Raw genomic sequence first — 11460 nt, forward strand, 5'->3', positions numbered from 1 at the left:
TACAGTACATGAATTTACACAGACAAATACAATCAATGCTGAGACTTGATATGTCTATCTGACAGCATCATCATAGTAAATATGACAATATGTAGTGTGTATAAAATAATGCTACAATTTATGAAAGAATCTAAATGTCCCCCCCTCCCCCCCCATTTATAAGACAACTATCCAGAACTTTACTATATTTAATAAAGTCTATTTTCATAAGATCCAACAGAGGTATTACAAATGCCAACAGAATCACCTGTGAGCAGACCAGGGCAAGGCCAGCTACAAACCAATGCTGATGATCACGCACAAGTCTTTTGCATGAGCGGATATACAGTATCAGGCGTCATTCCTCATTGATCCCCTTCTGGTCAGCAGATCAGGATGACATCTCAACCACTTTTGAACCCGTGAGCTTCAGCTAGCATTAAGGCCCTCTAAATATTACCACTGCTGCCGCTGCTGCGAGGATGCCCGGGAGGCAGAAGCCCGCCAAAACAGCAAAGTCATGCTAGAGTCGTGAACACTAGAGCTGAGCAACCTAGAGGAGCGAACACTTGAAGAATTTTATCCTCTTTGACTTTTTCTCGGTGATCTTGACTGGTTTGCCTGATCCTCCGGCACTGTTGTCAGTCTAGCAAGGAAAGATATGATAGTAGAGAAATGTTATAAACAAAGTAGTGCTTTACAAGCCCTGTCAAGGGCGTAGGTTTAGTTCCTGCATTTATATTCATATTAATCTAGCAAATAAACATTATTATGAAACTGGTTATCAGGCTGTCCAAATTATAGAAATTCTACTGTATGTGCAGTACTATTGACAAACTAATGTCAATTAAAACATTTGGGGAACAAACAACAACAAGCACAGTCCAGGTACAAACATCCACCTCTCAGAGGAGAGGGCAGTGGCCTCTTTGTAGCCTGATAGGCCAAATTCAAGCACTCGCTACTGCTTGCAAAGCTTAATTGCTGTGAGTGAAGGAATAATTGAAAACAATCTAGATGAGCATATCAACATTTGTATCAGCTCCTCTTATCTAAAAAAAATAAAGGCGACTGGACAGTAAGAAGACTTTATAGTAAATCAATTTGAAACTGAAAAAGTGTGTGTGTGTGTGTGGGGGTGTGGGGGGGGGGGACGATGACAAAAGTCACTTTTGGACATCCCCCCAACCCCAGTGGAAATGACACCCTTGGCATCCATTATAAGAATCTATTAATCACTTACTGTCTTTGAGCTCAGATTGTGTAATATGTCCCTTCCCATGTTATAAAAAGCCTAGAATGACAAAACAAACAAAACATGTTAAATGTACCTATTTATTGGCAATGTGACATCATACTTTCAGGGTTAAAAAAAAAATCTGCTTACCTCTTCTACATTTAGGCTAGACTTTGCACTGGTTTCCAAGAACTTAACTCCATAATCAATAGCCAGCTACAGTAAGTAAGATAAAAATACAATCTTAGTGTCACTCAAAAGTGCAGAGAATTTCAGTTTGTTTGAGACAAAGGGCTCAAACAAAGGCTTGTTAGTAATGACTGGGTGCAGAGACTCACTTTTTCACCTCTGTCTTTGGACACTTGTCTCCTGTCAGCCATGTCACATTTGTTACCCAGGATCATCTTCTCTACATCAGACGAGGCATGCTGGGAGAAGTTAAAACACTCCTTATGCAAAGTTGTTTGTATGTTGCGATACATAATATCAGACAGCAATTTCTACCAAATATAAATTCAGTTATGCAAAAAAAAAGTTAAACTACTAATCAATTCTTAGCTCACCTCTTCAATATTTCTAATCCAGTTTTTTATGTTTTCAAAGGACTTCTCATTGCAGATGTCATAGACCAACATAATGCCCTGGAAAGAAAGACAATATCTCAGATCCAGTAGGGGTAGGAATCACCAGAGGCCTCGAGAAGTGCAGACTTACCATTGCTCCTCTGTAGTAAGCTGTAGTGATGGTGCGAAACCTCTCCTGCCCTGCAGTATCCCTAAAAGCACCAAATCAATGCACAGATTTGTGTCACACTCACATTTATTTTTAAATAGAAAAAGCCTACTCAAATTGCACTTACCAAATTTGAAGTTTGACTCTCTTTCCATCCAGCTCGATTGTTCTGATTTTGAAGTCTATGCCTGCATTTGAATAAACAAACACAGGCATAGCGGTATAGGCTGATGCTTACTACATTGACTAGTTACAAACATTTTTCTCATGCCTAAGATGCACTATTGCAATAAGCCCTTTGTGAAGGAAAGTATCTTTTTCATAGACTGTTAATCCTATGTCAAGTTGTAGGATGAAATCATTCAATGTCACAGCACAACTAGCTGCTGCAGAATATTGGAAAGCTTTATGGAAGATTAAACAATATAAAAACTGGAACTGAATGGAACAAAATAGGCTTCACATTTCTATAGGTTTCCAAAGGTCAAACATCTTTACTATAGTTTGTATCTCAATAGTTAACCTCACTGACGCCTATGAGCCACCAAGGACAGGAGATCATTATAATGTGTCTCTCAGTTCCATTGTCTTGCTCATGCAGCTCCTGTCCCTTTAAACAATGTTTGTCTGTATAATATTAGAAAATAGGTATTATTCCGATTATATTGATCACCTAGAGTGCAATGCAGTAAAACATAGTATTCTGTTGATATGGGTATGCAATATGTCAGATTTATCTTTAGGGGCGGCTGCAGGGTAACTCACCTATTGTAGATATGAAGGTGGTATTGAAGGAATCCTCGCTGAATCTGAACAGCAGACATGTCTTGCCGACTCCGCTGTCACCGATGAGCAACAGTTTAAAAAGATAATCGTACGTTTTCGCCATTTAAACACAATGTAGACTCCAACGTTTCGATAATAGAAGGCCGTACTGAGCCGGTATCCCACGTCTGGAAATCCTCAGCTGTCAGACTGGCAGCAGACCGATGTCGAGATGAGTGATGTCATTTTCTACTTTGCATTATGGTCTACGTAGTTTAACTCTTGAGTTTAAGGGCTACGTTTCCTACGGTTTCCTAGGATGGCGCATTGACGCAAAGGATGGCGAAGGCAATGGCCCGCCCTATTCTGCCTTACTCTGCCTCTGATTGGCTTACCTAACCAATCTCACTCCTCGTGCCTAAACCCAACCAATCCAATCAACGAGAGAAACGAGTACCAGCCAATCAGAGGCAGAGTAGGGCGGGTCATGCCTTCGCCATTATAATAAAACCATGTAGGGAAAGAAAATGTGTAGCCAGGACTTGATGTCTTTTCTTTCCTTCTCTTTTAAACATTCACTGGCTCTTATAAAAGGACGAAATACAAACATAGCAGTTGGTCGAATACGTCCATTATGTTTTCTGCTTTTTGATACATTTAATTTGTAGTCTCGCATATCTCCAAAGCGCTGTCTGTGAGGTGACTATCTTAACAGATATCCTAAGTCATATATGATATTTATTATGAGGATTTGAAAAATATTATACATTAACACATATCAGATTTTTTATGAACTGTAACAAACACAGCTATTTACATGGGATGCAGCTGCCTGATTTCTTTATTAGTTAAGAAAATGAAAAAAAAAATAGATAATTTATAATCAATGTTGCTATTGGTTGCTCACCAAGACTATCTAAATTTCCTTGGCCTAAGACTAACTTATTTTAATTTTATTTTTTTTACTAAACTTCATTGAATGCCATTCTCACAATATTCAGTGATGGCATGTCTGGCAACCACTGTACTTGTAACTGCAGTACTGCACAGCTCCTGTTTCTGTTCTGTCCAACCAGCCCCGCGTATGCCCAGGAAAGCGAGCCTAGCACGTTGAAAATGCCTGTAAGTAATAGTGTTTTTTGTGGTCATTTCTTTTGTTTGAGTTAATACACAGTGTTGTCAACTGTCAGTGCTTATTGTCGAGTTACCACATCAGTTGTATTTGCGGTCTGAAACCTCGAAGTTGTGTTGTTGATATGTAGGCTAACGATAGCAGCATCAGCACATGGCGTGAAAGTTAGCTTACATAGCGTTAGCGGTCTGACATGGGCGGCGACTACTTGCTGAAACGCAACTGTGTCATGGTATTAAATGTGTGAGCGAAATAGCCTTTTGCAGAGTAATTTCGGGCCGAGAATAACAGTTTGTACCTTTTTAGCGTTACTTTCTTTTAAACAAGGCCCGTCTCATCAAAATGGAGAATACTATCACATTTTAACTAGCATTAACGTTACTTTTATAGCATAAATAAACTACAGCGTAACTTTACTTTTTTATGTTCAGTGTTTTTCCCAACGTCCATGGTATTGCTAAAATGTTAGCTTGCGAACTTAACATCTGGACTAATTAGCCGTGATGTTCGTAGATTTAAAATCAAAACATGACTTACCTTGTTTATCACAGGAGTAGTGTTGTAACGTTATTAAAACATTAATAAGTAACGGTAAGATAAGGTACTTTACCGCATGCTTGATCGCTTTTGCACTAACGTAAATGTCAACTGTGTTTTGTATTTTTCACTTTAGCTGGCCAGAGACCTCCTCCACCCTACTATTGAACATGAGAGAAGACAACATAAAAAGAAAAGACTTGTTCAGAGTCCTAACTCCTACTTTATGGACGTAAAGTGCCCAGGTAATGTTATATCTAACAGATGCAGTGTTTTTAGGCTATGTGGTTGTTTGTCATACATAGACTGAGTACTCCAGTCATGTTTTTTTTGTTTTTTCCAGTAGTTTAGCAATATTTTGCATCACATTACATACAGACAATGCATTCATGAAAACTTCATATTTAATTTATAACAATTGGACCTATTATTTGTTTAAATCTGTTTCTTTGCAGGCTGCTACAAGATCACCACAGTGTTCAGCCATGCCCAGACTGTGGTACTCTGTGTGGGATGCTCAACTGTGTTGTGCCAGTCAAAAGGGGGAAAGGCCAGACTGACAGAGGGTAAAACATCCACAAACTTAAATAATGCTAGTAAAGAGTGTGCTAAAGATCACTACCTTTAGCTGTACATATAATGCCGAACTTACACCAAAAGACTTTTCAAGCGATTCCACTGTCGTTGCCAAATTCCCAGTATCGGAATGAAATCATGAGTCTTGCTGGGCTTGGGGGGCGCTCCTGTCTTCTCAATCATTTGGTGTAAGGTGGTCATAAAACTCAGTCAGATTCAGTCTTTTTCCCAAAATCAAATGTGTTTGATATCATCTAAGTCGAAGTCTTGGTAGTGAAGTTAAATCATGTGAAAATTGTCAACAACCAATGGGTGTGCTCCCTTCAGCACCAAACAGGAAGCGGGCAAATGTTCATTGTTGCTATGGCGCCGCGCTGAGCTAAATGCTAAAGAGGTAAAGTTGCAGATTTTCAACCCTTCTGAAGCGTGTCATCCAACGCGGACCTCCGGGTACTGCAGCCATTCATCTGCACGTACAGCAGAACAGAATCGGCAAACTTTCCCTTAAGTTACCAGCTAATGCTAGCTTGGTTAAAGTTTTCAAAACAAATCTAGTTGTCTTGCAAGACCCCCAGTCTTTACACAAAGGTTAGATGGTGTCAGAGAAGTAGTAATGGCGAACTGAAGCTTTCTGAACCAATGAAGCTTATAATCCAATTGAATCAAAAAAAGGTTCAATACTCGAAGCTTCAGAACTCTATGAAGACATCTGGTGGTGAAGTTAAGGATAACATTGTGTCACAAACTGTTTCAGTTATTAGCCATGAATGTCTTTGAGTCGAAGATGAATACATTTTGAGTATGAATTCATGGATAAATAAATAATGACATAAATAACTTGCATAAATAAAAATGTAATTGCCTTCTCCACAAAAAAAAGAACAAAGTTAGGATTTTGGTTGTGAACTGTCTTGTTTGTAAACAAATGCATCAATTTGGGAGGGAAATGAATGAAGAACACATTGCACACACATTTCTGTGATTATATTGAGTACGTAGCCTAGACCAACATTGTCTCGAGATAGGCAGTGCAGAAGGCGCTATAAACTCTAATCACTATAAATTTACGCTACTTGTCATAAACTCACTATAAACTAGGCTACTTGCTATGAACTTTCTACTCGCTATAATATTCACTATAATAATCGCTCTATTCAGTAACTCTCCTGACTCTGTTGACTCTCCTACTGCAACAACCCACTAAGGCGCGCCTAATGTCGCGCAGCTCTTGAATTCAACTTCGAAGCGGTCACGTGGGTGTGTGTGAAACGACGCTTCGGACGTCACTGGTCACGTTATCCCAAAATGAATCAAGCGCCGATACAAAGCTTCATTCCAAATTGGTTCATGTTTTCAATACATGCCTTGAAGCAGGGGGTTCACGGGTAACATCACTACAGAGAAGGCGTTTCAAAGTCTTCTAGTGTATGTTAGGCATAAGTTGTTAGAAGGCCGTCTAACCCATTTTCATGTATTTTTTTTTTTTACAGGTTGCTCTTTCCGGAGGAAGCAGCACTAAAGGGACTGCACACTAGTAATCATGTCTGTAATTAAGCCATGCTGTTGTAAAATCCCTTATTTTTTTCCATTGATTACAATATAGCTGTGCATTCACTAATGGCAGGTTCTGTCACTGTACAGATGTCCAACTTTTATGATAAATTTATAAACTAGCAAAAATTTTAATATGCAAGATAAAAGTAAAATCTCTAAGTCAATAAAGAAACTGTTATAAAAGTTTAAGCATTCTGGGACTTTTATTGAGAAATAACCAAAAGTTTGTCATGACTGAAATTACCTTCACAGAAAGCATACAAGTAGTCTTTTCAGCTTTAGGAGAAAAAAAGAAAAACATAATAGAGAGACAGTGACACCAAAATACAGTTTTGATAACTTGTGGAGCACAAATGAAACATGAAATGAGTACTCCACTTGCATATTTGTGTCACAGGAAAGTTGCACAAAAAATGGCTTTGGCAACGGTTTTAAACCTAATGTAACTTATTTGTATAACATTACTTTATGAAAAACAGTTAAAGGCATCTTCACACAAAACTTTTTTTTTTTAAAACGACAAAAACCACATGCTCTACAATGTTTTATCATAGATTACGATCACTGTGTCTGACATTGCACTCCGCTTCTGGGACCCTCTTCATCTTCCTCATAAGCTTCCCTACTGGTGTTTCTCTGTTGTGTCTGCACATCCACCTCACAGAGTTGCACCTCCTCCATGTCATCAGTAATCATCACATCCTCCCTGGGAGGAAGCAGTCTTTCCAGCTGGAACATGAGATGCTCTGGAAGCCAGTGTTTCTCTGGAAATTCCACCTGTGGGATGCATTAGAATTACCTTCAATTAATGTTTTCTCTACAACATGAGCATCTGATTCCAGTCCAAAGTTCTGTCACACTAGTGAAATGTTTTATGTTCAGGGTACCTTACCTGGAAACTAATGATAAGCTGTCCTTTTTCATAAGGATCCCTGTAAATTGGCATGCCCTCACTTTGAACACATCTGATGTCACTGTGCTTGATTACTTGACCTGTTGATTTAAAAAAACAACAAAAAAAAACATCATGAAATCTTAATTACAAATAGTCTACCACACAAGGCAGCACTAGGGACCAGCTGATCTCAGTCAATTACCTGGCTGCGAGCTGATAATGAGCATTCTATCGTCTAGTGTTTGAATGGTCTTCTTAAAACCGCACAGAGCCTCAGCAAGTTTGATGTTCATCTTCATTGTCAAATCATCGTCTTTTCTTTGGAACACTGGGTGCTCCTTCTGATCCAGAACAATGATTACATCCCCAGGCTCCAGTCCAGGTTCCTGGTCGCCTTCTCCATTGAATGTAATTTTCTGACCATCTCTCATACCTACAAAACACATTTATCTTCAGTTTAGTTAGCAAAAAAACACATTTACACTAACTATATTTGTTTTTCCTTTTTTTTAAATGAGTATCTCAGATGGTGAAATAACATACCTTTGTCAATGTGAACTTCAAGAATTTTCTTCTTGCGTTCTACTTTGCGTCCATTGCAGTTCTTGCAGCGGTCCTTAGCGTTAAATTTCTCACCCTGTCCCTGGCAGTCAGCACACATGCTTTGGATCTGCTGAATCATGCCTGGCCCAATCTGTTGCACCTTGACTTGTACACCTCGTCCTTTGCAGGTCGAACACTTTTCCAAGGCACCTTTCTTACCACCATAGCCTGTATCAAAAACAGGATAATGTAATTTACTGAACTTTGTAACAATTATAATTATATATGGTATTAAAAAAAGATACAACACTACGTACCTTCACATTTTTCACAAATTACACTCTTTTGAAGACCAAGCTTCCTGGTGCTGCCTTTGTACATCTCCTCCAGTGTAACACTAAGCTGGTGGACAACATTCTTCCCTACAGGAAAAGCACATGTATGTAAGTTGTGGGTATTTGAATATAGAAACAGCCTGCAGCTAGATTACTTGTATAAATCTTACCTCTTCTCTCTCTCTGCATCCTTCCTCCACCTCCAAAGAACATGTTGAACATGTCCATTGGGGAAGTTCCTCCACTCATGCCTCCCTCTTTGATTGCCTGTTCTCCTCCTTGGTCATACAAGTCTCTCTTCTCTGGATTTGACAGCACCTCATATGCTTGAGATATAAGCTTGAACTGTGGCAATAAAAACTGGTTTTTTAGAACACTGCATTTAAAGCTTTCACAAATAATTAATCACCCCACTGTTCTTTTGTAGTAAGTGGCAATAGCTGATATTAGTTTCATGTTTCCTGAACTAAAGGTTATATAAAGAATACTTGGTGTACATGTTCAGCATATTCTATGATAATGACACTGAATTTGCAGGTGGTTAGCCCTTGTAATGCGTCAGACCAAGTTCTTCCCAAACTCATCAACCTAATGAACTCTGGACTGTTAAGATATATAGTCTACAAGGACAGTGAAGGATGTCTTCATTAATTATGTTTTAAACATTAATTCCACAGCCTTTGGCATTGTAACATGAGCAATTCAAGTCAGTGTCAGGAGGGTCAATACTTTATTTTATTATTATTATTATTATTATTATTAAATTGAGCTTTATTTATCTTGCATTATCTGTCTATGTATATATGCAGTTTAGCCCATTTTACTTCTTGGTGTATGTAGGTATATACCAAGTTGGAGTTTTTAAATCTCTTTCTAATCCTGCCTCTGGTGTTTCCTCACCTTTTTTTTCTTTTTTAGAAAATGCTGTTATTATTGGGTGTTTTATAAATTACAAAGCCATTTATCGCTTTGGGTGGATTCTGTGGTGCACTTAGTGTTATATTTTATATGAATGAAATGTTTTATACAAATAAAGTCTGATTGGTTGAGGGCTGATATTCCTGTATTAGCTACCCTAATCCTAAACGTTGACATATATAATGATCCTAAACAGAGGAGCTGCGAGATCATTCCAGAAACTTCCGGGGGTCAATCCAACAAGGCGTGCAGTTTATAATTAGAAAGGGAACAACAGTCCATAAACGGCTGCAGGGACACCCTAAAGGTCTCTAGCTAGCTATAACGTTATGTAACTAACGCTAACTTACCTTCTCTCCTTCATTCGGGTTTTTGTCGGGGTGATATTTCAATGCGAGTTTTCTGTAGGCTTTTTTGAGTTCCTCCTGTGAGGCTTTGGGGCTGACACCCAACAGATCGTAATAGCCGGTTTCGTGAACCATGGTGACAAAACCTAAAACAAAATAAAGCAGAAACACATTAGCATAGACCCAATGCTTTCGTCGGCGTAGTAACAGTAACGTTAAGCCACATGTCAAAGAATTAACGTTAGCGAACAACGGTATTACCCAATAACAAAGTTCACATCGGCCAGAGCGCAAGCCTGTGCAAATACGTTAAAGAATAAAGGTAACGGATGGCTAGAATACATGTTAAACGGATAACGTGAGGAAACGTTATCATGGGCAGCACGTGAAGTTAAATGTCAATTCCCTGCAACCATATAGCTAACGTTAGTAGCTTATATTAGGTTAAGATTGAATGAAACAGTTAGCATTAATTAGCCGTATAGCTAAATGACGTTAGTATTTCAAAATGCAGTGTAATGTACTTACTTGTCAGATGATATTACTGTACTAGCTTTCGCTCGAATTACACTGAGGGTGGTGAAGGAAGATGGCTGGTTCTTATAGCCGCTCGGCTCCACAGTGCAGAACTTTCTGGAGAGCTTTGAGAAGAGTGGCCGGATGTGTCGTTAGACTGCAGAGTCTAGAAAAGACCTGGGAGAGGAAGGGAGGGGGAGGGGGAAATAGAGGGGAGGAGAGAGAGAGAGAGAGAGAGAGAGAGAGAGAGGGAGGAACTGGGGGGAGTAACTGGGGGAGAGGGAGAGAGAGGGATACAGTCATGGTTAGGCTATGTCTTCATCTTGAAAGTCTATATTATCTTGGTTTGGTGTAACATTAGTGTTGATAAAAGCACCAAGCTATGGTGGTAACGTTAGGCTACTCAGATATGTTACTTAACAGTGCAGAAATACTCTGTTACAAGTAAAAGTGCTTCATTCAAAATTTAACTCAACAAGGTTCATACAAAAGTAGGTATACTAGCAGCAAACTGATGCATCTCAACGAGATCGTCCCGCATTAAAAATATGATAAATTATATTTGTGTGCACACCCTACTCTAATGCATACACTAATATACCCTTGAATTGGAAAACAAATGAGGGGTTATTTGCGGAGGACTGTGTGTAGAGTATTCATGTGTAAAATGTAGCCTAAAAAATACTTACTATGCAAAAAATATAGGGTTCCATTTGTGCCAAAATTATGTCACATGCGCACTGTCTATGTTTAGGAACTCTAAAACTGATTTTAACAAAAACATTAAAGTTGCTGCTAGCTAAGTTAGCCTACTTTCCTAAGGCAGTTTACAATTGTGAATTAACAATAACGTTAGCAAGTTACAAACTATTGCATATATGTAAACATTATTACTCTTAAAGGTGCTCTAAGTGATGTGACGCGTTTTTTAGGCTACAACATTTTTCGTCACATACAGCAAACATCTCCTCACTATCCGCTGGCTGACTGTCCCCTGAACACACTGTAAAAAAACGTGGTCTCTGTAGACAGCCCAAAAATGTTGTAGCCTAAAAAACACGTCACATCACCTAGAGCACCTTTAACTTTACTAATTTAACTTAAATGTACTTTGGAATTTCTTCAAGTAGCTAGCTAGCTAGTTAGTGATCAACAGTTGTATTTCGGTGAGAAGTCTCAGGTTACGGGGGTAAAACGGAAGTGAAGTTAAACTGCTACGCGGAAAGGCGGAAGTTAGATGACGTCATCGTGAAAAGGGTCTATTGGGAGAACGACACATCAGGACGACATGCAAATCAAAACAGTCAAGTGACAGGAAGTACAACACGACAGAAGTAACAGTTTAAAGTTGAAATGACACAGACAAATGTTTTGTCAGGTGAGCAATCAACCTA

General features: G+C 38.9%; 3 protein-coding genes across 4 annotated transcripts; 1 reads left to right on the plus strand and 2 right to left on the minus strand.

The window, feature by feature from the left end:
- Nucleotides 1-175: 175 nt before the first annotated feature.
- LOC120564505 (ras-related protein Rab-8B-like) lies at nt 176-3021 on the minus strand. Its single transcript, XM_039809544.1, has 8 exons — nt 2714-3021; nt 2076-2136; nt 1931-1991; nt 1780-1857; nt 1555-1644; nt 1367-1432; nt 1223-1273; nt 176-625 (listed from the first exon to the last, which is right to left on the minus strand). Exons 1-8 carry the CDS (start codon nt 2835-2837, stop codon nt 533-535), a joined length of 624 nt encoding a protein of 207 aa, XP_039665478.1. The 5' UTR covers nt 2838-3021; the 3' UTR covers nt 176-532.
- A 265-nt stretch (nt 3022-3286) lies between these two features.
- rps27l (ribosomal protein S27 like) lies at nt 3287-6696 on the plus strand. Of its 2 annotated transcripts, none has more exons than XM_039809546.1 (5): nt 3287-3412; nt 3790-3835; nt 4519-4627; nt 4838-4948; nt 6449-6696. In XM_039809546.1, the coding sequence occupies exons 2-5, from the start codon at nt 3830-3832 to the stop codon at nt 6475-6477; spliced, it is 255 nt and encodes an 84-aa protein (XP_039665480.1). In that variant the 5' UTR covers nt 3287-3412; nt 3790-3829; the 3' UTR covers nt 6478-6696. The 2 variants fall into 2 exon arrangements, with proteins under 2 accessions (XP_039665480.1, XP_039665479.1); XM_039809545.1 differs by having other exon boundaries at nt 3288-3412; nt 3715-3835.
- Nucleotides 6697-10239, minus strand: dnaja (DnaJ heat shock protein family (Hsp40) member A). The gene is made up of 8 exons (XM_039809542.1): nt 10079-10239; nt 9554-9696; nt 8456-8630; nt 8268-8372; nt 7951-8178; nt 7610-7840; nt 7405-7505; nt 6697-7289 (listed from the first exon to the last, which is right to left on the minus strand). The coding sequence occupies exons 2-8, from the start codon at nt 9683-9685 to the stop codon at nt 7074-7076; spliced, it is 1188 nt and encodes a 395-aa protein (XP_039665476.1). The 5' UTR covers nt 9686-9696; nt 10079-10239; the 3' UTR covers nt 6697-7073.
- Nucleotides 10240-11460: the final 1221 nt, after the last annotated feature.

This window comes from Perca fluviatilis, chromosome 8, assembly GCF_010015445.1.
Source record: "Perca fluviatilis chromosome 8, GENO_Pfluv_1.0, whole genome shotgun sequence".
Classification (NCBI taxonomy): domain Eukaryota; kingdom Metazoa; phylum Chordata; class Actinopteri; order Perciformes; family Percidae; genus Perca; species Perca fluviatilis.

Coding starts and splice junctions, on each gene's coding strand:
- LOC120564505 (XM_039809544.1), bottom strand. CDS start 2,837: ATGGCGAAAACGTACGATTATCTTTTTAAACTGTTGCTCATCGGTGAC. Junction 2,137..2,713: donor CACCTTCATATCTACAATAG/GTGAGTTACCCT, acceptor ATTCAAATGCAG/GCATAGACTTCAAAATCAGA. Junction 1,645..1,779: donor GGATTAGAAATATTGAAGAG/GTGAGCTAAGAA, acceptor AACTTCTCCCAG/CATGCCTCGTCTGATGTAGA.
- rps27l (XM_039809545.1), top strand. CDS start 3,722: ATGTCTGGCAACCACTGTACTTGTAACTGCAGTACTGCACAGCTCCTG. Junction 4,628..4,837: donor TATGGACGTAAAGTGCCCAG/GTAATGTTATAT, acceptor GTTTCTTTGCAG/GCTGCTACAAGATCACCACA. Junction 4,949..6,448: donor AAAGGCCAGACTGACAGAGG/GTAAAACATCCA, acceptor TTTTTTTTACAG/GTTGCTCTTTCCGGAGGAAG.
- dnaja (XM_039809542.1), bottom strand. CDS start 9,685: ATGGTTCACGAAACCGGCTATTACGATCTGTTGGGTGTCAGCCCCAAA. Junction 8,631..9,553: donor ACCCGAATGAAGGAGAGAAG/GTAAGTTAGCGT, acceptor TTATTGCCACAG/TTCAAGCTTATATCTCAAGC. Junction 8,373..8,455: donor GATGCAGAGAGAGAGAAGAG/GTAAGATTTATA, acceptor CTTTTCCTGTAG/GGAAGAATGTTGTCCACCAG.